The sequence below is a fragment of the Rhinolophus sinicus genome, linkage group LG07 (assembly GCF_036562045.2).
Source record: "Rhinolophus sinicus isolate RSC01 linkage group LG07, ASM3656204v1, whole genome shotgun sequence".
In the NCBI taxonomy this organism is placed as follows: domain Eukaryota; kingdom Metazoa; phylum Chordata; class Mammalia; order Chiroptera; family Rhinolophidae; genus Rhinolophus; species Rhinolophus sinicus.
In genome coordinates this window covers 124,062,276-124,085,795 of record NC_133757.1, presented here as the reverse complement: position 1 = coordinate 124,085,795, position 23,520 = coordinate 124,062,276, and the positions used below count along the sequence as shown (strand labels likewise).

The window sequence follows — 23,520 nt, the reverse complement described above, 5'->3', positions numbered from 1 at the left end:
GGCAGGATGTACTGTGACAGGACTGCTTCACTGAAAATATATTTTACTAAGTCGTAAACATAATTGCTCCTGGGGACCCTGTATACTTTATCGAAATGTATTCACAGCACCTACAAGGCCAAGTTCAGAAGCCATGCTACCTGCTCCTGGCCCTACATTCCTCTCCTGCACTGAGCAGAAACACACTACAAGTTCAGATGGCATTACTTAGTATTTTGTAACCCTAAAATATTTGCCCAAATAACACGTTTTCCCAAGTATCTTGACCGTCTTCTGAGCCAGGTTCACAACTTTGGAGAGAACTGGGCTGACGAATTTTGGTAATCTTTTCTTTTCTCTCTTTTTTTTTAAGGTTTAACTTTGAGTAGGGGAAGCAAGAGGTGCACACGATTACCGCCTGCTCTTCACGGAGAGTGAGCAGGGCCCGCTTCTTATTCGCGGACAAGTTGCTACCTATAAGGTGCGATTCAAAGGCAGGGACCCCTGTCCAAAACCATGTATTAATCCGCCACCTGCCTCCCCACCGTCAAAACTCAGGAAGCTGTGGGTGCTGGGGTCCTCACGATGGTGCGAGGAGAAAAACCCTGACGGGCAAAGTGAACTCTCCCAGGAGCCACTGGGGGTCAGTATGTGACCGCTGACTGAGGTTAGCTGTGTAGGTTAGCACAAAACATTTCTGGAGGCTCCTTCCTTTCTTCTAAAAAAGAAAAATAGAAATAAAACTTCTCCAATTTTTTACTAAATTCAGTTCACAGAGAGTATCTGTGAATATGAGTAACATTAAACAGATTTAAACAGCTCCACACACGATTTAAAAAAATAAAATCCAAATGGCAGTTTCTAACCAGATATTAGAGACTGAGGAAAGCCAAGGAGTTTGGCTCCTGGGAGATCAGAGCCCAGCCTTCCTTCCACTTGCAGCAACCTCTGCGAAAAGCCTTCTTCCTGCTAACGGTGCAATCCAGGCAGGAGGCCGTCTGCTCCCTTCACGTCCCTGATCACAAGCCGTGTTTCCCTTACAGGGTCTAGGTAGTCCCAGGCCACCTGAATGCCCTCTCTGCAACATGACTGTTCATATTTCCCCCTTCCACATGATGACAACATCAGGAATGAAATCAGTTACCCACAGAAAGAGAACATTAAGGTGCAAAGTGCAAGAGCTGTGGTCCCCATGCCTGAGAGGCTTCCTTTTAAAAGAAAGAAGCCTCAGTTAATAAATCCGCAGAGAAAGTCCATGTCAGCAGTAGCAGGAGTTGCCCAAGGTGACAATCAGAGCCCGGCCCCTTTAAGAAACCCTGCAGCTGAAGGTGCAGCCCATGGGGAGGAAGTGTGGCAGGAACCAAGCCAGAGCGCAGCCAGGGGCAGCAGAACCGAGCTAGGCATCTGATGAAAACACCTACCCCGCACTGGCTAGCCCCCGTGAGCTTGCATAAGTGAGTTACTGTAACAGCTTCAGTAGTCTTATCTATAAAATGGGAATAATAGTCATACCTACCTCACAGTGTTGCATGAGGTTCAAATGTACAGCAAAGCACTTTGTAAACTGTGAATGAGGAAGGGCACTGATATTTGTTGAGGCTGGAACTTTAGACATCTCACATCATCCTCTCAAGAACCCTATGAAGTTTTCCCTTTCAGATGAGACAATGAAGGCTCAGAGTGATGAAATCATTTATCCATGGTACTTGCTAATAAGCCATAAGCACCAGAATTCAAACCCAGGTCTAACGCCGAGGCTCTCTTCCTTTCATATACTGCTTCTCACTGGGCATATACAAGGTAGTATTTCAAATCATAGCCAATCACTGCCTTGCAACCTAATAGCCTGAAGAGCCCACATCTAGGTCAAACAAATAAAGGTTTGAAAGGCCACCTTCTTAAAGAATGAGATGTCAGGGTATTACAAGTCTTGGAAAGGCACATCTATTTTAAAAAGTGAGAAATGAAATTGTATGAATCCAGTCTTTTTTCCAGCTTCAACTGAGAAAAAATATCTAGCTCTGCTCAGGAAGGCCTGTACTTTATGGAGATAACATTGCTACCTTGTGGCTCCAAGAAGCTATAGACTGTTTTCCCAACTTTAGGCAAAAATTCTATTTTAACCTCACACATTTGCTCCTATCTGCCTCGATTGCTGACATCTGAGGTTCTGCCCATATACTTCTGTCGCCTATACCAATTCTATCCCTGAAAGTTAAGTTCATGATAATCAGGTGTTATCATGAAACTCATCTTCGTTCATAAGGTTGACTCAACCAGCACAACTTATGGACAAACCGTTCTTGGTCATTTATAAAGGGGGCATTTATGGTTACTATTTGACGATACTCTGAGTTCTGTATCCATTTTATAATATTGAAGGAAGCAAAGAGTATTTAGCCCAATAAAGGGTTTCTACAAATAAGAAGAATATGGTAGTGGTGAATTACACATAAAACCAAGTGGAAAATGTGAGATTAAAATTATTCAGCTTCAGAGTAACAGCTGTGAAGCATGGAACACACACAAAAACCCCAAGTGGTTTCTAACAATAATTTTTCTGTTTACTCTTAACAAGTTAAGGAAGTTTTTGTTTGTTTCTAATCTGGTAGTCTACATGACATTCTGACCAAAGGCAAGACATAGACTAAGTGACTTTTTCAGACGTTATGAAGATATTAAGTATTAGTCTATGAAAGACTATGGAATGGACAATAACTTTCAACATCTTCTAACATAAAAAACACTGAACAAACATCAAAAGACAAGGAGACAGACAGACCATTTAGCTTAAGGTTGTGGTTAAGTTTCCGAGACCTACCCTGGACTTGGAGTTCCCCATTCCCATTTCTATGTTCTTCGGTAGCCTTCTCCTTCTGCATTTGGAAAAGTTAATGAGCCGCATGATGAAATAAACGAATGACTTTGGACTAGGAACTAGACTGAAGGGTGGAGGTAATGTTTTTCCGTCATCAAAGTAAGATAACCAAAGTTTTGAACGAGCAAACTTCCATTCTACATCACTGTCATCCTGTGTCACAAAACAGAAAAGAACAACTCATTTTAAAAACTGAATATTTTAGTAATTGATTCCAGTAGGTTCTTACAATGAACCTAAAACTTATGCATTTGAAATAGATTAAGTGACATATACATTTGTCTGCATATAATCTCTATTGGCCTATATAACAGTCCGAGTACCACTTTTATAATACTCAGTTTTAAAAAAATTTCTCTTCCATATGCTTCTGGCTGTACCCACTGAAATTTAACCAGAATTTCCTGCCTGCCATCCAAAAACAAAGTAAACACACAAGAAAAATTCAGGGTCAAGAATGAAAAGATGAATTCCTCCCTCCCCAACCAGCCAAGTCTGCATATCCAACAAGAGTTCCCCACTTTGTACTCACCCTCCCTCCTTAACTAGAGCCATCCAAGCCAGGCTGTAGATACAGCATATATACCCCAAGGGCAAAGGGAAAAAACAGTATTCTGCACTTTGGAATTTCTGTGTCTGACATTACAAAAGGCCCTCAGGGGCCAATTCCTGTCTTACATTTCTTTTTGTCCTCAGTGCTGCCCCATGGTGAGGGCATAACCGTCCTTACTGGGAGAAGGAACGGAGAGAAGAAATGGAGAGGGGGGTCCGCAGGCAAAGGAAGTTGGCTCACTCATTTTCCACTTCCTAAACAGCCACTGCAAGCAGGTGTGCAGAGTGCCACGGTTTTCATTTCTGGAGGACTTAACTTCTGCTTCGAGAACACTACCTTCTGTGTTGCTAAAACACACACTTCGTGCACTGAACAAACAGTGAAACACTAAAACTGAATACTGAACTGGAGGATATGAGGGAACATATGTACAACGATGAAGGAAGGTGCCAAACCTGCCTGATCCAAAGCACGAAGTGACTTCTAGCATTCCAAAAATGCTGACTGGTTAAGGGCATCATCAGTGCTTTCCAGACACCTAGTGATCCCTCTACCAGGATCTTTCAGGTGGTTGCTGGCTAACCAAGGAGAGGACACTATCCCGACAGCCCATACTTGTTCTAGCCACTAATTTCAGGACTTCTGAAATACACCGGAGCAATGGTAAACTCATGGGCACCGCTGCTGCGCTCCTAGAAGACACTGGGAGGTGCATGCCTATCTGTCCAGATGGAAAACACAGAAAAAGGCCCAGGCTCCCTCTGCCTGGTATACGCCTCTGTGTCTCCATGGGCTGGAGCTCCCCCACAGGGCACAGAAGCAGATGAGCTACGCTACTTGGGATGGGATGGCAGGGCAGACCCCGTGGGGGGGAATCAGGTTTACCTCAATTTCTTGGTATGAGCTGTTGATCATAGCAATGAGCATGTTGAGTAGAACGACCACCATAGTTACATTGTAGATTCCATACAGAACGTAGCCAATGTTCTCTATGAACTTGTGATCGTATTTGAGCACGACGGAAGTCACTTCCGACAACCCAAATATGGACCAAAACAAAGTCTTGAAACTTTCTTCTACACTGTTGAAAGAAGGTACGCAGTAAGTAAAGGAACAGTTTTCGTGAGTAAAATGTCAAAAGTGAAAACAAGTCAGGGTCTGAATACTGTACAGATGTAACACGCCATCATAAAATATCATCATCATAAACCCCGAGTAGCATTGTTTTATCATCATATTTAATAGAAATTACGCTCTCAAGTTTTCAGGAACTCAACGATTAAATCGTGCTAATGCCTAGCCTTTCTGTACCGTTTCATCATGTGACAATTCTCTGAACTCAGCAGGGGAAAGCTAAAGCCATGCCATAATACCCACTCCTTTCTCCCAGAAGGACAGGGGTTTGATTTGGTAGGTGGTTTAGAAATTTAAATCAGGTTTTCTGGAATAGAACAAGGTCGGAATTAAAATTTTATACCCACGTCAAAATAGTAGGCACAAACATATTCCTTGTAGCATGGCAGCAGGAAAGAATGAAAACAACCCAAATATCCATCAATAGGGGAGTGGGAAAATAACTCTGGACATCCATATGATGGGATGCTATGCAGCCACTCGGGACAATGACAGATCTACCTTCACGTGTTTCTATAAAATGAGAGCTGAGATATAGGCTTAAATGAAAAAAACATGACGTGGCAAGGGTGAAATATTTATTCTACCATTTGAATAAAAAAGTGGGGCACACAAGTACTCACATTCTTGTTTATACAAAGAACTATCTCTGAAAGTGTAGCCAAAGAAACACAGGCCCCTGGAAACTAAGGAACACTAGGAGCCTGGGACCCATGGGTGAGGAGGGGGCACAGGCTTTTCACCACTGCAAATGAATTTTTGTCACGAAAATATATTACCTAGCTAACAGTCATGCTTGGAGGAAACGAAGAGGAAGGAACAGAATGAAAGATTCTTCTTCTTTTCCCTTAATTTATATCATCTACTTCCTGGTTCTTCCATTGCAGCAATTTGCACTTAGGCCCTCCCTAGACTAACTCCCTGCTTTTATCACTTAAATGACCTTTGCCAACCAAATTTGGCTGGCTTTGTCATATAACCCAGTTGTAATCCTTTGTCTGTAAATCGCAAGACTAATCCTTAAACTAAACAATTACATGTATGGAATTTCATTGCAAAGGAGGAATCAAAAGTAAGTCCTTCTTTGCAAAGAAAGATTTATGGAATCAGTGCTTTTTTGATTTCTTATAATAGATTCCAAATAACAACTTGATAGATCTATAGGTTTTAGTACTAGTTTATTAATTCATTCACTCAACAAACATCGATGGAGCACCTCCTATGTTTTAGAAGTTGTGCTAGGTCCCGGGGATGGAGGGTTCCTGTTCCTACAGAGTTACTCTCTGTTATACAACATCTGATTGTGTGATGCCATAGCACAGACGCTGGAAGGAGACTAAGAAACACTATAAGCTCTGTGCTCCTGCCATTAATTTAACAGTATCACAAAACTGTTGCCTTCTTCCTCTCTCTTTTGCAAACCTTCCCACCCCAACTTTTGTGGAGAATCTACATGTGTAGGGCGAGGGGGATGGTGAAAAGGAGAGGGTACTGGCAGGTCCTGAGCTCCTCCTGGGGACAAGAGGCTGCATATAAGTCACCTTATATCATCCTCATGACAGCCTGATTTAAACTTTTAATGCTTATTTTTAAAATAAGGAAACTAACAGAGACAAGTTAAGTAGCTTGACCAAAGGCCACAGCTAAAGCACAGCAGAGACCACATCCATATCCAGGTCTGCCTGGTGTTTCAGCCGTTCTTTCCATGCTATCATGTTGCCAGGTCTTCACACAAAACCGTGAAGAAAATGTAAGGTACCATGTTTCCCCGAAAATAAGACCTAGCCAGCCATCAGCTTTAATGTATCTTTTGGAGCAAAAATTAATATAAGACCCAGTATTATTACATTATGTTATGTTATGTTATATTGTTATATTATACCTGGTCTTCTAGTAAAATGAGACCGGGTCTTATATTAATTTTTGCTCCAAAAGACACATTAGAGCTGATGGTCTGGCTAGGTCTTATTTTCGGGAAAACATGATATAAAATGAGAGCTCATAGAGTTGAAAGGGGCAGCATTGTATTCAGGATCTCTCTGTCCTTCCTCTACTGGGTTCAAACAGATTTTTTTCTTTACAAGCAAGTCAATCTTAGTTGTCTTTCACCCCTAAGACCTGTTCTATATTAACTATTTGAAAAAATCCATTTCAAACAACTTAGATGTCTGAAAGCGCTTGAGGTTCTATTTTAGCCTCAGGGAACTTAAGGAATGGCTCCCTGGTTTCCAGCTGTGGCACTACAGGGTACAAAGGGAGGCAGGAGGGGTTTATGATGAACCCCCCTCAAGGATTACATCCAGAGGAAGGGCCCACTGCCATGACAACTGAACCCTGATGGGTGACAGCAATCTCACCATCTGAATGTCTCCATGCTGAGGGAACTTAGAAGGACAAAGATCAAGGAAGCTTAATCAATAATCAAGGAAGACTGCCTGGGGGAGGTGAGCCTCCAGTGCAGAAACCAGCAGGCCCACAGCAGGGGCCACTGTATTACCTTTACAGTGGGCTGTACACATTTAGCTAGAATTTCTTTTTCCTCGACATCCTGTACTGATTAATGTTATATTAAAAGAAGAGCCAATGCTTCTTGGTTGGAATAACAGTAATCACTATAAAATGACAAAACTGAATTCAATGTCATACATCATGTAAGAGACATCTGGTATTACAAATTTGTTACTTTACGCTCTCAAAATAACCTGTTTTGTCTAGGATTTTTCCAAATTCGGATCCGTTCTGTGGTCAAACGCTCACTACGTAAGCTCAAAGACGGGAGCTTCTGGAGCAACGTGATCACACACAAGCACTAACTTTCTAATGGATTTTTCTTTCTGCTCTGAAAAACATCTTTCCTACAGTCACTGACATTTCTCCTTTTGTTCACTGTACCTTTTTTTCTGTCTTACTTACGTGGTAAAAGCAGCATTGACTTTAGCCCCCAGGTAGTAAGAATAGAGTATGAACATGCCAATCATAAAGGCAAGAAACACCATAATAAAGAGGACCATGAACTTGAAGATATCCTTCACAGTCCTGCCCAGAGAGATCTGCAAGGGGCCAAAGCTCTCATTCGCAGGGAGGATGTAGGCGATGCGGGAGAAGCTGAGCACGACGGCGATGGCGTAGAGGCCTTCCGATATGATCTGAGGGTCCGAAGGGAGCCACTTATCTCTGGCTAGAAAAAGAGAGAGAGATGAACAATGAACTTTCTATCCACGGCTACCTATGCAAAATCAATATCATAAATAGGATCTATCTTGTGGGTAGGGACGCGGTTAATATCTCGGTGGAAACGACTCTAGATTTAATTAACGGTCCGGGCACTATTTGTTGTGTTAAACCAGAAACAGATGATTGTTACATTCATACAAATTCTTTCAGTGGTGGGAACACAATTATAAAGATACTAAGCTGACCGCACATTGAGCAGAAACGGAATGAAGTGCAAAAGAGGAAGAAAGAGGTTAAAACACTTCATCAGACACAGACTGAGTCAGGATGACTGATTTGCCCCTCTGTTACTAGATTTATTGACCAGCTATTTGTCATCCTATTGGCTCAGTTGGCACAAACTTCTTTTCCATATTTGATGGGGAAATTAGTTCCTCTCAGTCTATGCAGTAAATTGTCATATTATTAGTGAGAATGTCACTGAATCACAACGGTGCTGTCAACGTGACATCTGAGCGTGATATAACTTATTCCTGGAAAATGTGAACTGCTATTGAGGTGCAGAAATTTTGGATATTGATTCTAAGTGAGGACCCTAACATCCCTTTCAAGGTTACTTAGCAAGTTCACAGCAGACTCTACCCACTTCCCTGGAAGGTCAATGACACAGTATGTGGTTAATTTTGTGCAAACCTGGCCACTCCCAGAAGAATGTTTAATATGTATCGGACACGGCTTTCAATGACCCTATGGATTTGATGTTATCATTATCCTCTTTTTAGAGATGTAGAAACCAAGACTTAGGTTAAAAACTTGATAAAAATCACACACATAATAAGTACTGCAGCCTGAATTCACAAATTTCCCTCCAGATGAGTCATTAAATACACATGAATAAATAGGCTATGGTGACAGTCGAGATATATATATAACACAAACATGCAATCTAAGTTAGTTTTTTAACTATAAATGGTGATCATTTGTTCAGTTGATCTGGTCTCCTCTTTGCTTGCTGACAATGAGAGCTACTGAGTTTAAAGTTTACAATGTGAAAATGTACACCTTATACTTTGGAGCAGACGCCCAACCTTCAGTAACATTAACAGGCGGCTTGTCCTCAGCACAACGCAAGCCCTATGCTTCACAATCAGAACACATTTAAACTCTGTGCCTCAGTTTCCTTATCTGTAAAATGGAGGTGAGACCCTCATTTCTGAAGTATTTTCCAGATTGAAGATGTTACAATCATATGAACATGTGCCAACTGTGATTCCCCAATTTGGCCACGGGGGAAGGGAGGCTAACATTACGTCATGTGGGTGTGTGCTGGGCAGGAAAGGCACCAGTGGCATTGCACGCTGGGTATCAGCGGGGCATCCCTGATACAGATGTGTGGCATCAACTCTATCCTGTGCCACGTGGACCAGGGGCACAGCACCCCCTCCAAGATTTTTGCAGGTGCTCAGAGCTTAGACTCTCATGGTCACTGTAGGGTCAGGTCGCTCCTATAATACTTCCTGCTCTGCTGAATTTTTCAGCACCGCACCTGTACAGCAGTTTAGCACCGATTACTATTTCACCTCCTGGAACCCATGCTCTGGGACTCATCTTCCACATCAAGCAATTTATCAAGCTATTTCGCCCTCCCCCCAATTAAGACAGGTTCAGGTCCTGAAAGTATATTATAATAATTACATTGTTAGGCTTAAAGGTAATTTTCTCCCACCTCGCAGCACCTTCTTTTTATAGACGTGAAAACTAAGGCACAAAGAAGTAAATTAACTTGAACAGAGTCCCATTGCGAGGGAGAGTCACAGCCTGGGTTTGAATCCAGCTCTAAAGCTCATGCTCTCCCCACTGTCCAGAAACATGCAGCACTCTTCGCTTACTAAATAAACTCTTCACTGACATTTCCTTCCAAAACATGGTTCCCCTGCCCCTCCCGAAACATAAGAGGGCCCTGCAGCTCCTGACTTACCGTATGTGAAATACTGGATCTCTGGTGGGAGAGTAACTTCACTGAGGTCGGTCTCTTGGACGTAACTGTCCACATACTGTTGTGCTTTCGTTGCCTGAAGGAAAGCTAGGAACCTGGCCGTGAAAGCAGCAATAAAGATGGACAGCATCCCGAAGTCCAGCACATTCCACAACTGCAAAATGTATTCCCTAGGTCCTTCCAGCCAGAGCTCCTTACACTCAGACCACATCATTCCTGTGCCAACACACACGGAGGGTACACGTTAGACCTCACAGCTTAGACTGAGAAGCTCGTATTTCATCTAACATCAGTCTCTGTCTATAAAATGCCCCGTACGTGAAGCATCCGCTGTCCAGCTCAGAGGCCGTGGGCAGAAATAAATGGAAGAAGAGGCTTCCACCCAAAGAATGATTTACTCCACCAAGTTAGAATTCGAAGAAACACACTTGTACGTGTGCCACCAGAAATGGTGCCACTCATACTGAGGGGGCGAGGGCAGGAAGGAGGAGGACTTACGTCAGGGAGGCTCTACAAGGCGAACAGTTTTGCCCCATGAGACTTTTGGAGGACAGGAGAAATTCGTCTTTATACAATTACATTGGTTAATTACCAAACCATAGCGATCACTGGAGAAATAGCCTCCACGTGAGCATCTTATGGTAGATTTAACAAGAACGGTTTCCAGGAACACGTACGCCGTTGCCCTACCCCTCTTCTCCTTCCAGCTTCAGGCCGAGGAGGTGAGGAACATCACTGGAAAAAGAAGCAGCTTACGTGGGAGGCCCTAGGACGTTAGGAAGAAACTGAAAGTAGAAAAAGCCATCTTGGGAGAAAAGGACAAAATTCTCCTTGCCTTGGCTGCGCAAGGAGAAAATATTGTGGAAGTTTAAAAAGAAATGTAATGGCTCAGAATAAAATTTATAATTGCTTGACCTAGACCGAGGCCATAGGAGTGAATGAGAGGGAGGAACCGACCTATTAAATTGGGAACTGACAAGACATCAAGAAACACACTGGGTGAAACAGGGAGAACATACAAAGGTGACTGGATTAGTGATCAAAAGATCAACTGGTTCCAACTTCCTTCTTTCCCCCCTCACATTGCTTACAATTTGTGTGTGTGTGTGTGTGTGTGTGTGTGTGCATTTATTTCAATTAAAGTTCACTGGGTTGACAATTAGTAAAGTCACATAGGTTTCAAGTGTACAATTTGAGGGTAAGGGGCAGAAGGGGGTGGTAGATGGGAGTGAACAGGATCAAATACATGGTGATGGAAGGAGAACTGACTCTGGGGGGTGAACACACATGTGATATATAGATGATGTATTACAATTTTTACTTTAATATATGCGTAGCTACTCAAAACGGGCTATTGTGAGGGGAAGTAACAAACGTTCTGAAAAAGGACACTTTCCTAAAATCTCTGAAACTAAAACAATATAAATGTTCTTTAGTCGTCAGCTAATAGGCGCTGGGATTACTTCATAAGAATTCCAATTAAATATTTGATCATCACAGTGAATGACATTAAAAAGCTTACATTTGATTCAATAATTAAAGTTAGATATCAATAAATATTAGGCTCATATTACTCCTAAAAATTTTTATTTGGTGTTAAGGGATACCTTTTCTCATTATGCTGCCAAATTATTCTATTATTTTGCTATTCTGCTCATCTAACAATGGTGATGTTGTCACCATATAATGAATGTACAGTAACATTTTAAATAGAAAATGCCGATCATTCTATAGACATCGTTTTTGGTAGAAATTAGGTTACTTGAAAATAAAAGGCTTACCAAGAACCCAGACCATAATCAGCATCTCAGTCCACGTGAACTGGGTGGTTTTCACCCTGAAGATCTGTTTGGGGTAGTCGATGACGGTGATATTTGGCAGCGTGGAGATGCCTTCGAATCTGTCTGAAGCATTGAACACAAGCAGGCCCAGGAAGATGATGAAAGAAGCAGCGTGAGCCACAAACTTCATAAAAGGGCTTCGCAGCACTTTCCCCAGCTATAACAACACCAAAAAAAAAAAAAAAAAAGAGAAAGAAAAAGGAAACTTTTATTTTTGAAAATCTGGCTTCCACTTATGAAAATTACTACACGGGATTAAAAACAAAAACAAAAACAAAACGGTGAAATGAGAACATTTTCAAAGCTTTGCTTCTGTTTCTGAAGAGCTCTACATTGTGAAAATTGCTTCTTTTAGGGGATGCATCCTCCAAACGTAATTTAAGACATCTTTGAACCTCACTGTTTCCAAATATCCAGTTTGTCTTAGGATATACTTCATTAACAGATGCATTTCTGGAAATCACAGGGCATGTACTGGTTATTCTTATTTTTGCATTGAAAGACAGGCAATGTCAAGGTTTTTGGAGTCCAGGAAAAGAAACTCCCAATTTGTAACGTATAATTCTTTATTGCTTTAAAATTGAAATGTTACGATAAATTTGTAGAGTTGTTCATTTATAATTCAAATGTGTTGATGTGTTTGTACACATTAATCCCTTTGAAGAATAAAAAAGCAATCTTGCTACTACAGAAGTAAATTTTAGTTCTCATTTCTAAATATTCCAAAATCAAGTTGTGCTTTGTATGATAGAAAAAAGGCAGAGGATATTATCATTCGGATAAATATTTTATCTGTTACTATCCCAATTAGAAGAGGGAGGTACACAATGATTAAAACCTCTAAGTAGGTTAACTAAATTGAAAATCATCCCTGAGTTTGGAATATCATATAAATAGTACAAGAGCATTTCTAAAGTTCAGTTTATAATTATTTTAAGGTAACGCCTTTAAAATCCCATGTGGTAGGATGTCCTTAAAAGCCCAATGTTCTAGGAGAAATGAAAAACAATTCCTCCTGTCCCCAAGGCTTCCACGGTCCATGAATTAGGTATATTTGGAAGATTTATCAACTATGTTCTCCATTCTACACACTCAGATCCTACTTTTCAACTTAGTCTGTGACCTTAAAAAGCACCAAGATTCACATTTAAAAGACTGCAACCTCAAACTAATGTTTTCGTATGTCCAGAACCTTAATTTGATGTCAACAAACAACCAAAGAATGTCAAGCATTTCTGGCATTGACCATGATGCACACAGATCAATGCACATTTTCCATATTAGATACAGGAAAATAAATGACACATTTACGTATCACTGTGCTGTCTGGCAGCTGCAGAGGGCACATTTGGGGTAGCTCCTTCATAACACTGAGTGATTTCCTGGGAGTTGCCAAGTCTCCAAAAGGTTGGTCTTTTGAAACTTTAAAAAACACGAAAAGAAAGCAGCGTGCCTATTATAAAGACAGGCTCCAGGTGGAGAAACCTTGCTGTGTCTTTTACCACTGGACAGGTGGTATATGGCAGGTATAAACGTGGGTACGAACGTTCACTCCTTTCCCTTCTCTGCTGGTTGGCGAGTTCACCATACCATCAGCGGCACTTGTACAGGAGATGAGAAAAAGGGAGTGCATATACTTCAAGATGCCTCCTCCAGATCTGATGGAATGTTTTCACTGATTAAGCTGCCACTAAGAGACAAACACTTAGAAACCTGAACTCTCCAATTCCTTTCCCCCAGAATGGGAAATGATTTTTGCTTTAATGCATGCTGTCTCATATTACTTATACTTTTTAGTCTTTAGTGCTTATGTATTTGAGGCATCTTAAGGTATTTTTCCATGATCTGTAACAAAGGAACTCAACTCATCAAAACTGATCAAAATGACAAGCTTCCTGCCTGAAATCGCATAGGCGGCTCAGGCATAAAGTGGGATGGATGAACATTCGTGCACATATGTGGTGCCTGCAGACGAGGACTCTGCGGGGAGGCTGCCGAGCCAGAGAGATGACGGGTTTCCAGGGCCATTTGTAAGTGGCCTCGACTCATTTTGCCTGAAACTGCCTCTGATTTAAACCAAACCAGATCTGGGAATGTAACAACAGGATTCAAGGACCTCAGATGAAAGGACCTAGTCTTCTCCTGGCCGTGCCCTTTGCTAACCTAACGCAGATTCTGTCAGCACGACTAGTATTCCTTCCCACATCTCGTTCAGGATCTCTTAGGCACAATCAACTTGACTCTATGTTGGCAAGTTGAGAGAGGGAGAAAGGTCATGAACAAAACGATTCAGGCAAAATGAAAGAAACAAGCCATCTAAAAAAGTCAAAGCCCCCAAAACCAAATTCTACATTTTTTCTTCTGAAGAGTGAAAAATTTGGGGAAGCTGACACGTATGCACTTTTGTGAATTTTGGGTAAGACCACGCTTACAACTGGGCTTAAAACACTTGGCCTCGAATGGCGTTGAGCGGTTAGAATGAGCGCCCTCCAGTTACCAGGCTGGCTGTTTCCTGGTATCCCTGCAGCAGGGCTCTGCCCTGCCCGTGCCTAGGCCAGCACAGCTGACTCTGTTTGCTAAGCTGTGCAATCAGCGCACATGCTACTTCCACCAGCAGCTCTCCCTCCTGTCTGCCATGGGGAGTCTATCTTAAAAGCCTGAGTGTTCTATGCCTACAAATGGGATCTATCCCACTCGCAGGCACCAAATCCCTTCTCCTCCCTTATTTGAATTGATCCGGTCATTAAAAAGCAGAATTCGTGTTATTGAGTCAATTGACATTCAGGGTAAAACCAATAAGAGCCTTAAGTAGGAAGCTGTCTCTTTTTTTCCCCCTAAAAGGACACGGCACACCCACCACAGAGCAAATGGGTGTAAAAAGCTGTACCCGGCTGCAAGGTGCGATCCAGTAGCCGATGGCGAGCAATGGAAGGCCCAAGGCTACCACCAGCACAACCAGACACTTGATGGCGATGGTCTGTTCCCGCAGGCCCGGCAGGTTCTCGTACCAGATGGTCAGGAGTTGCTGCTGGCAGTTGGGGTGAGCCACGAACTGTCAGGAGGGAGAGAGAGGAGGCGGGTCACCACGTCACTGTCCACAGTTCAACTACTGAATGCATGTACTTCCTAAACATATTAATGCACATTTCCCCAGAATACAGGCGCTGGAAGGTTCTGGTAATACTCTCTTTTACCTTCCCTTCATTTTTCAAAAGTGCTTCAGCATCAATAGAAGAACCAAAGTGGGAAAAAAGAGGGTCAAACTGATGTTGACCTGACCTACAATTCTTTCTGCTTGAAACTCTCCATAATCCAAACTCTGCTCTGGAATCTGGGTGTCATACGCTTTCTTTTGTGGAAAGGTGGTTCCATCTTGCTGTCTGCCTGCTTACTTGTCATTTAGTTCAAATGGAAAAGAAAGAAGTTATTTGGTTTAATGTAGATTATACCTAAAAGAGAAACGTGTCACATTTCACGAGCAACTCCTAAAATGCTACATGTGTGAGAAACATAGACATGATATGGCCTATGTGTATGTATGCACGACCATGGCAACTCTGCAAAAGATTTGCCAAAAGTCAACAAATCTGCAGAGGTTATGCTCGGTCCACAATGCACTGCTTCTCAGAGCTGGCATCAAATGTCACTTCCTCCCTGTTGCAGTACGCTGTCCTCTTTTTATTGCTTCCTCTATCACAGGTCAAAAAAACCACAAACGTTTATTTCCAGTGGTAATTTTATAACTACAAGTCTAATCAGGAAAAATGAGCAAATTATACTTATTTCATCCTTGCCGTTGTATTTTATTTTGCCATCTGATTTTATTAAGTCATCTGCCTGCATCTACTTACAATAACTGGGACTTCTTTAAGATCCTGTCCTTATTCAGGTAACAGAATGTCCTTGTCATCAGGCCCATGGAAAGGTCCCTACACCAGAAGGTGCAACGGTTCCCATTTACAGCTGGATCTGCCTTTCTGTGAATGGCCAGGTACACTCTGCCCAAGCCCAGGAATTATTCAGGGTCAGACCCAAATCAACTATGAGTGCCAACATATTTTTTTTAAAAAGAGTGTTTAGTGATACAAGAGTCAAGGTATCGCTATCTTCTAAACCATAGCACAAACAATAATGGTGAACCTGTTAGGAAGTGCCTGTGAGATGTTTCTGCGAACTCTGAGAGGCCGTGAACAGCCACAGTTCCCACCAGGCAGTGGGCTCATCCTGAACCGAGGTACCGATCCTAAGGATTCCTAGTAACTCTGGGCAATCCTGCAAGTTATTTGGCTATTTATTAAGAGCTTACCTACAGGGCAATGAAGAAGGTTTCACTTACTGGTGTATAGTTTCCATGAGTGCTTTTCATTAAAAAAAAGGAAAAAAACAACAACCCCAAACCAAAAATAAAATCTCATCCCCTGGAGTTGGCAGTGGAGGCACAAATTCCCCCAGATGCCCACTCTTGCCCCCAGTGTGCCCACCCTCTGGGAGCCCATGACGGTCACTCTGGTGGTAGCTGCGTGCCACTGAGCTGGAGAAGTCGACGACCCATTGACAGAGGTGGTTGAGGGTGGGTCTACAACTATTAGATTTGAAATACTTAAATTTTTTCAATAATACAAACTGGTAGGGGCTGGGAGAGTTAAAGTGCTAAAGAGAAGATGCTGTCTTTTCTTACTTGATGAACTCACTGTGAAAAAGCGTATTTTATCTTGTAAGTTCTTTTTAATTCAGTTATAAAAAACTGCAGGTCCCGAGGCTCACTGCTCATTGCCAGCTACAAAGTGCACATGAGGTCTTTTTTCCAAACTCAAGATTTTGTCAACTCTTCCAAAGTTCTGATTTTTGAAAACAGTGCTTCAAGGTCAGTGCAGTTATTATTTGAACTCATGACAAAATGTGTGGACATAATCAGGTTGAAGGTTTCCTGGGCTCTATGTGGCAATTTCCTAGGATTCTTGTTGAGAACTTCTCCAAACTTCCCCTTCTGTCCCTGTATCTATTAGATCATTTCCTTCCTGCTTCACCCTCCTTCTGTGTGAATAAGCCTCCTCCCCTCTACAGACCCTAAATGTCTCATTCATTCATTCATTCATTCATTCATTCATTCATTCACTCACTCATTCTTCAGGACGTCAAAAGCCTGTCCCATGAACCAGACACTGGGTATCTGGTTTAGGCATTTGGTACAAGATGATGAAAACAGGGGCATCAGCGTTGCCCTACGTGATGAGCGGTCCCTGGTTGAGGGCACACAATGAGCTATCAATGAATATGAAAAAAGCTACGATAATGGAGACCTGGGCTCCACATACCTGCCAAGATAAATAATCAGCATTGAAAACAGTCTTCATTTGAATGTTGGTCTTGGTGTTTGGAAAATCTGCATTTGTGGCAAGTCGGGTAGAAGCAAATAAAAGGCAGGCTGTGACTGCAGCCAGGCTTGGCTTTGGATGGGGAGTGGTGCATCCTGGGAAACCTACAGGTAGACTCTGCAATATCATCAAATCAGTGCACTTTTTATAGGCTGTGGGTTTGTGCAAGACAGAAATGCTCAGGAAGGTAACAGACGGGTGCATGTATCCGTAGGAAATTGGTAGACACATTTCCCTTTTGCGAGTGTCCAGCCTTTCTTCCGTAGGTTTTAAACTCTCAGGGACAGAAGTACTCATGTTGTCCTATGGCTCCCTCTTCTCGCTCCTCCTCCTCGAGCTAGTCTTAGAATTGGAAGATGTGCTTCACAGCATTGATTACAATGTACGAAGGTTACACAGGTACAGACTTGATGGGAATCGATCCTTTCCACACGGCACCCAGGTGCTGATCAATCTTGGACCCATTAAGACTTGTACATACAGTGCAGACACTTGATATACGTTAGACACCAGCCCAAATCGTGGTGGTTTTCACTTTACTCGTTACACTTTACCCAGTTTAATAGCCATATCTCCTATACTTCTAATTCTGCCCTCTTGTTAACTGAGATAATAAACACCACCATATGGCGTCTGTTGAACTCTTTTAATCCATGGAAAGAAAACACAAATAGATATTTTCTTCCATTGATTTTAAATCCTCATACGAGTACAAAAGGAACATTAAAAAAAGAAAACCAATACAGTAGTAATAAGTGAGGGTAAAAAAGCTAATCCCCCTAGGACATGAGTTTTGCTCTTTTCAGTGACTTCAAAATGGGGCGGCAGTGACCTTTATCTCTTATGACTGTTTTACCTCCTAAAAAATCTCCTCATGCTGCCACACTAGTCCTAGCCAGCTGGATCAAATTTGTATGCTGTTTTCTAATTTCAGTGGACCAGTAATTGAAATAATTACAAAAATAATAGCCTTCTTTGAGGTTTTCTGACTTAAAGGGAGAATGATTGACGCACAAGAAAATCTCAGTCTTTCCATGGAACAAAACTACTACAGCATTGAGAAAAAAACATTTTTTTCCCCTTGCCAAATGACTAATAGATTGTAAACTGAACCACCAATCAGGACAGGTCTGGAAAACAGATAATTTTCAACTTAAAAAAAAAAAAATCATGTTACACTGTCTTTTCATCAAATCAGCCTTTATAAGAACTGTCTTCATGGATATACTGTCGTGTACAAACATGGTAGGGACACTGTTTTTGTTCTTAATTTCATTGTTGGAGTTACAATTTATACAATTTAAAAGAAAATATTCTTGTGAATAAAAACTAGGTCATTCCATTTCTTTTTAAAGTTCTTTGAATTGGGACATATAAACTGAGAACTTACATGGTGCAAGATTTCTGGATTCTGAGTCCAATGAGTGTAAAATGCTGACTTCTTGGTGCCTGGCCACAAAGCCGGCCCTGAGGCTGCCCGGTGCAGGACTCAGGCCCACACCGGCCAGCACATGCACCCAAAGTCCGCAGTGCATTCACTACTCTCTGGCTGCATTGCTCAGTTTCTGGGCTTTCTCTGAACACTTTCTGCATACACCACGGATCATTTTGTTTATACTGCTGCATGCCTGTTTTCTAGACGATTTTTCTACAGTTAAACCTAAACCCACCGTGGAGGAAAGAGAGAGCAAGGAGGAAGAAATCAGGGAATATTCTCCTTTTTCTCAAGAGCCCAGTTTTCTAGGTTCGATGGTCTATTGAGACCTAGTGTCTTTTATCATTGCCAAGGGCTTTCTTACAATAGACGCAGTGCAGTAGGAGCAGACAGACCTCTCGGTATTTCCATGGGTGGAGGGGGTTGGTGTTTCTCCTCAAGTCACCAGAAGATAGAGAGACAGAAATTGAGCTCAGGACTTTTGGGGAGGCAAACAGTCCAGTATTCTAATTGGAAAATAATTAGTGTTTTTGCCTAAAAGTTAATTTTCTTGTACTCATTTTTTAAAACATCAAATTTCATCTTCCATTTTCTTTTTATAGAAGAACGTAGGTAAATCTACAAACGCTAATAGTATTTACATCTTTCCAGTTGTATTATTTCTGTTAGAGACCCCTCAGAAATGATTCTAAGATGAATAATCTTCAGAATCCCTGATAGAAATACGTTATTGTTTGTTCCCCACTGGTAGCATTCTGATTGCCCATTTTACCCAATGGCACTGAGAATTGTAATTCTTTATTTTTTAATAATTTGAGACAGGAGAAATGGTATTTGTATATTAGTATGCATTTCTTTTATTACTAGCACACTTGGAAATTTTAAACATGTTTTTCTTAGCCATTTCAATTTTCTGTGAATTACCCGTTCAAGTCTTTGGCTTATTTTCCTATAGGGCTCTGGAAATTCTCCTTACTGAGCTCTTTGGGTATTAAGAATAGCAATCCTTTATAAGTTATAATTGAGAAAAATATTTTCCCCAGTTTGTCTTTCGCTTTTTTGTTTATGAGCTTCCTGCTGTACAGAGGTTTTAAGTTGTACGTGGTTAAATTATTTATATTTTTGCTTTGTTGTATCTTCAGTCACTTTTATATTGGAAAGTTCTTTCCCACATAATCATTAATGTTCCTATGCAGGTTTTTCATACTTTCATTTTCTTGATTAACTGCCATTGAGTCTCCAGGGCATGGTTGAACTCGTGGTGTGATTCTCAGGGAAGAGCTGAGCTCTGGGAACTCGGAGCCCAGACACAAGCCAGCGGACTCAGAAGCAGAGCTGGGAGGAGGTTTGGGCAGATGGCAGAAGACACTTCCTGAGTCTTCCATGGGACCTACACGGCTTACCATTGCTTCAAACTGGTTTCCTTGGTGGAATTATGGGTTGATTTGACTAAATACGAGTTTACTATGTTATCACGGGAAAAATTCTGTAACATATAAAATTATTTTGAAATCCCAATGCCTTTCCTATAGTCACAGACGACCTCAGTGCTACAGTGGGTGGTGTCCCATACATCTGTATAACCCACGAGGTGATTTTTCTTCAGGGCTAGAAATAAGAGGGTAGGAGAAGGAAGCGGCAGGAGTGGGTGGGGTATTTTTCCTTTGCTGGAGTGGAGATATGTGTGTTGAGTAAAGAATAAAGGAATCCTCTGACAGAAGAGGGAAAAGTGGGGAATTGGGCCTTTTTTGGGCATTCCAAACTGGCGTTCTTACACTTGTATACATTTATTGAGTGAAGATTCCAAATCAAAGACTTTAATAGTCCTTTTATAGCACAAAACACACAAAACCAGAAATACCCGCAAAGTCTTAAATCTCCTTTCAGTTCCAAATACATTTTTTGTTGTTGTTGTTTCCTGGCAGTTGACTGATAGTGAATTTATTATTAATGACACCTCATATGTTATAATCTACACATCAATTTATTTCAAACGAACACGCAGGAAGATTTTCACTCTGCAAGACAGCTTTGTTAACAGAAGCACATCTAAATGAGCTGTCTCTGCTAATATGACACTTTCACAGCAATGATAAAGAACCTGTGACCACTGAAATCAATTCTCTCAGGTACTAAAGAGAAGAGATATGTATTGCAAGACCTGCGAATAAATGTCCAGACAGTTTTCTAAAAATGGTTTAATATCAATCTTATTCAAAATGATCTTTCCCTCTAATGGGACAACACTTCAACTAGCAAATGTGCTCTCAGAGGAGGGCAATCAAGCCAGCTTCATTGTCTTTTACCCAGGAATTCCTTGAGAAGTTATCTTACTTCCGTATTTACTGAGCATCCTCACATTTCACTGTCCCATGAAGTAGAAGGGAGATCTGTCATTAATGGCTGGCTATAGTCCTGTGAACACCACACGTGGAAGTTCTCTCCATTGTGGTAGAATTGTGTGTGTGCAAGGGTGTCGGGGGCGGGGAGAGAGGGAGAGAGAGGTTGCCCCATCCTCACTAGTTTGCCGACGTGGGCCCAGGTCCCACTGGTGACAGGCATCTATACAGGCCTCTGTTGTGGAAGGGCCAATCTACCAGGCAGGGCTCGGGGCACCTGTCTGCCAGTGCAGGTGCCGGCCATTCTGCAGCACACACACAGCTCTTCTGTTTGGGCCTCACAAACCCTTGGCAGGTCACTTCTGGGCCTGGTTCTGGGCAAGGTTTCTGGAAACACAGCTTAGAGAAGCTTGTTCCTCCACTTCCAATGATTCTTGAGCCTCCTAACATCCCTCACTAAACTCCTTTCTCCTTAAATTGGTTACGGTCTGCTGCTAAGGGCTGGAACAATAACAATGAACATGAAATCTGTTTAATGACTAAGCATTGAACTTGCTCAAGACACATCATTCCGAGAATGAGTTGTCATAATGTAGAAATGTCCTTAGCTAATCCTTACGAACCATCACCAAGTACTGTACCCATGTTAGTTACTTTATAGGCATTAATCAGCTCATGTAATCCTCAAAACAACTGAAAAAGTCATTACTATTGTAGTCCCCACCTGACTACTGAGGAGACCGTGGTCACACAGGGACTTGAACCCTTAGAGTCCGTCCTCTAAGCACCACGTCACATGGCAAGGAGAGAACCCTCAGCTATATGGAAACTGACCTGTTCATGAAACCCGATCTATTCCTGATGATAGTTTACTTCCATGTGATTTATCAGTTTCTCTTAAAGTACAGAAGAATTTCATTTACCTAACATGCACCCTCATAAGCTGTTAGATTCTGCATACCTGAAATTGTAGTGAAACATCGTAACTACAATTTTCATGAGTTATCTAAAAGCCTCAGACAAGCAGCAAATAGATATACATAACAGTTTACCTACCGTAACCAGAGTAAAGACGTAATCATAATTTTTATTTCTGGCAACTGTATGACGAACTCCATAGCTGTGTGACCTTACACATACCATTTAAGCTTGGTGAACTTCAGTTTCCTTGTAGAATAGCAATCTCATCACCTATCTTACCTATTTTATAGGTGAAATGGATAATGACATAGGCTTACCATAAGGATAAAGGTGAGAATGCATGCAACAGTGTACGAAGTCACAGGTTTTATTATTATTAATTGCATTGTAATGAACGGTTTACAAAGTTCTTCTGCGTATCTTAATCCATTGAAATCCCACTAAAATCCTGAGACAGATAACAAATATTATCTTTTTATAGAGGAAACTGAAATGTAATGACTTATTCAAGGTCTCACAATGAATGAAAAGTGGAAAGGATCAAAGATGGATATCCTGCTACTTCACTTAATCTCTTTCATGAAGGGGAAAAAAAAATCTGTTATCAATAATCTCTTATTATTTCAAAAAATGTCCTGGAAAAATACACAGTGATATTCCACGTTATTCCAATATGGCGCTGGGTGGGCGGGGTCACTCACCTTTTTGACTTCATACTTGATGGCAAGTTTGACGCGACTCAGTGAAGCCTTATGCCTGTGTACCTCTGCAGGCTCTGTGGATTCCAGGTCTCCGTTCAGAATCGCTTCCACCTCTTCCGAGTCCCGGCAAAGATCCAGCACGCCCACGACAAAGTCTTTGCACTGCATGGAGAGCTTCCGATAGTCATTCTAGGAACAAGAGGTTTGGAACTCAATACAATGAATTCGCTTTAATTCCAATGGAGAGTGTTTAGGGTTTTTGTGCATTGAGAAAAAGGGCGTCCCTTCCTTGGATAGAAAACATCCCCTACGTGGATGCAAGGCTTGCTGAGTTAGACACAGGCTGGGTTTGTCCCCACTTACTCCATTAGCCAGGACCTTATGCAATCTGCCCACCGTATGAGACAGCTCGAAAATGCTATGCACGTTAAGTCACTGGTTTGCATTAAAAGACACTGGCTAAGTGCTAATGCTGAAAGACCAAAGGATCAAAAATGCCGTATCTCTCGTGACCAAAGGATCAAAAATGCTGTATCTCTCGTGTACGGATAAACAATCATTTTCTTAAAGCCAAAGCAAAACCATTACTATGATGAATTTTTTTTTTTTTTAAACAGAGGTTTTTCTAAAGTGGAGATCTGACCTAGAAGATTGACTAGATGTGAAAATAACTTGTCCAGTTTCCTATCTCTTAGCCTTCATGGAGACTTTGCCTCCCAGATCAACAGCCTCCACATCGCCTGGCCGTGGGTTAGAAATGTACGTTCTCAGATCCCATCCCTGATGTCCTGATTTAGATAGAGGCTGAGGATGGGGCCCAGCCACCTGTGTTAACATACTCTCCAGGTGTTTCTGACACACACGTTTGAGAATGACTGGTTCACAGGGAATGCAAAGAGATGCACAGGTACCAACATAGAGAGCCGGTGTTTTTCCTTGTATGTCCGCAGGGCACATTGTGATGTGCTGCAGAACTGGAAGGAGAGAAATGTCTGGCTGATTCTATGTCATTGAATTCTCAAAGGTTGCAGAGTATCAATACCTGAGAGAAAAAATTCCAGGCCACTGCAACTAACACCTTGCTGAAAATAACCTGTGACTCTTTTGTTAGCATATGTACATAGGGCCACTGACTGGAGGACTGGCATAAGGAAGTCAGCTGGCAGCCTTCCCTGTTACCTTCTGACAGGGCCT

At 41.8% G+C, this 23,520-nt stretch overlaps 1 protein-coding gene across 3 annotated transcripts in view; it reads right to left on the bottom strand.

Moving 5' to 3' along the window:
- The window catches only part of TRPC3 (transient receptor potential cation channel subfamily C member 3), a 60,191-nt gene that overhangs the window by 12,076 nt on the left and 24,595 nt on the right, over positions 1–23,520 (bottom strand). For 2 of the 3 annotated variants that reach the window (XM_019741418.2, XM_019741419.2), the window contains exons 3-9: positions 22,327–22,515; positions 14,443–14,607; positions 11,496–11,712; positions 9,697–9,930; positions 7,458–7,722; positions 4,296–4,491; positions 2,801–3,010 (exon numbers count right to left, since the gene is read on the bottom strand). In XM_019741418.2, the coding sequence (XP_019596977.2) occupies positions 2,801–3,010; positions 4,296–4,491; positions 7,458–7,722; positions 9,697–9,930; positions 11,496–11,712; positions 14,443–14,607; positions 22,327–22,515 (1,476 nt within the window). Of the gene's footprint in view, positions 1–1,495; positions 1,544–2,800; positions 3,011–4,295; positions 4,492–7,457; positions 7,723–9,696; positions 9,931–11,495; positions 11,713–14,442; positions 14,608–22,326; positions 22,516–23,520 lie in introns of all 3 variants that reach the window. The other variant, XM_019741417.2, reaches the window with a different exon arrangement.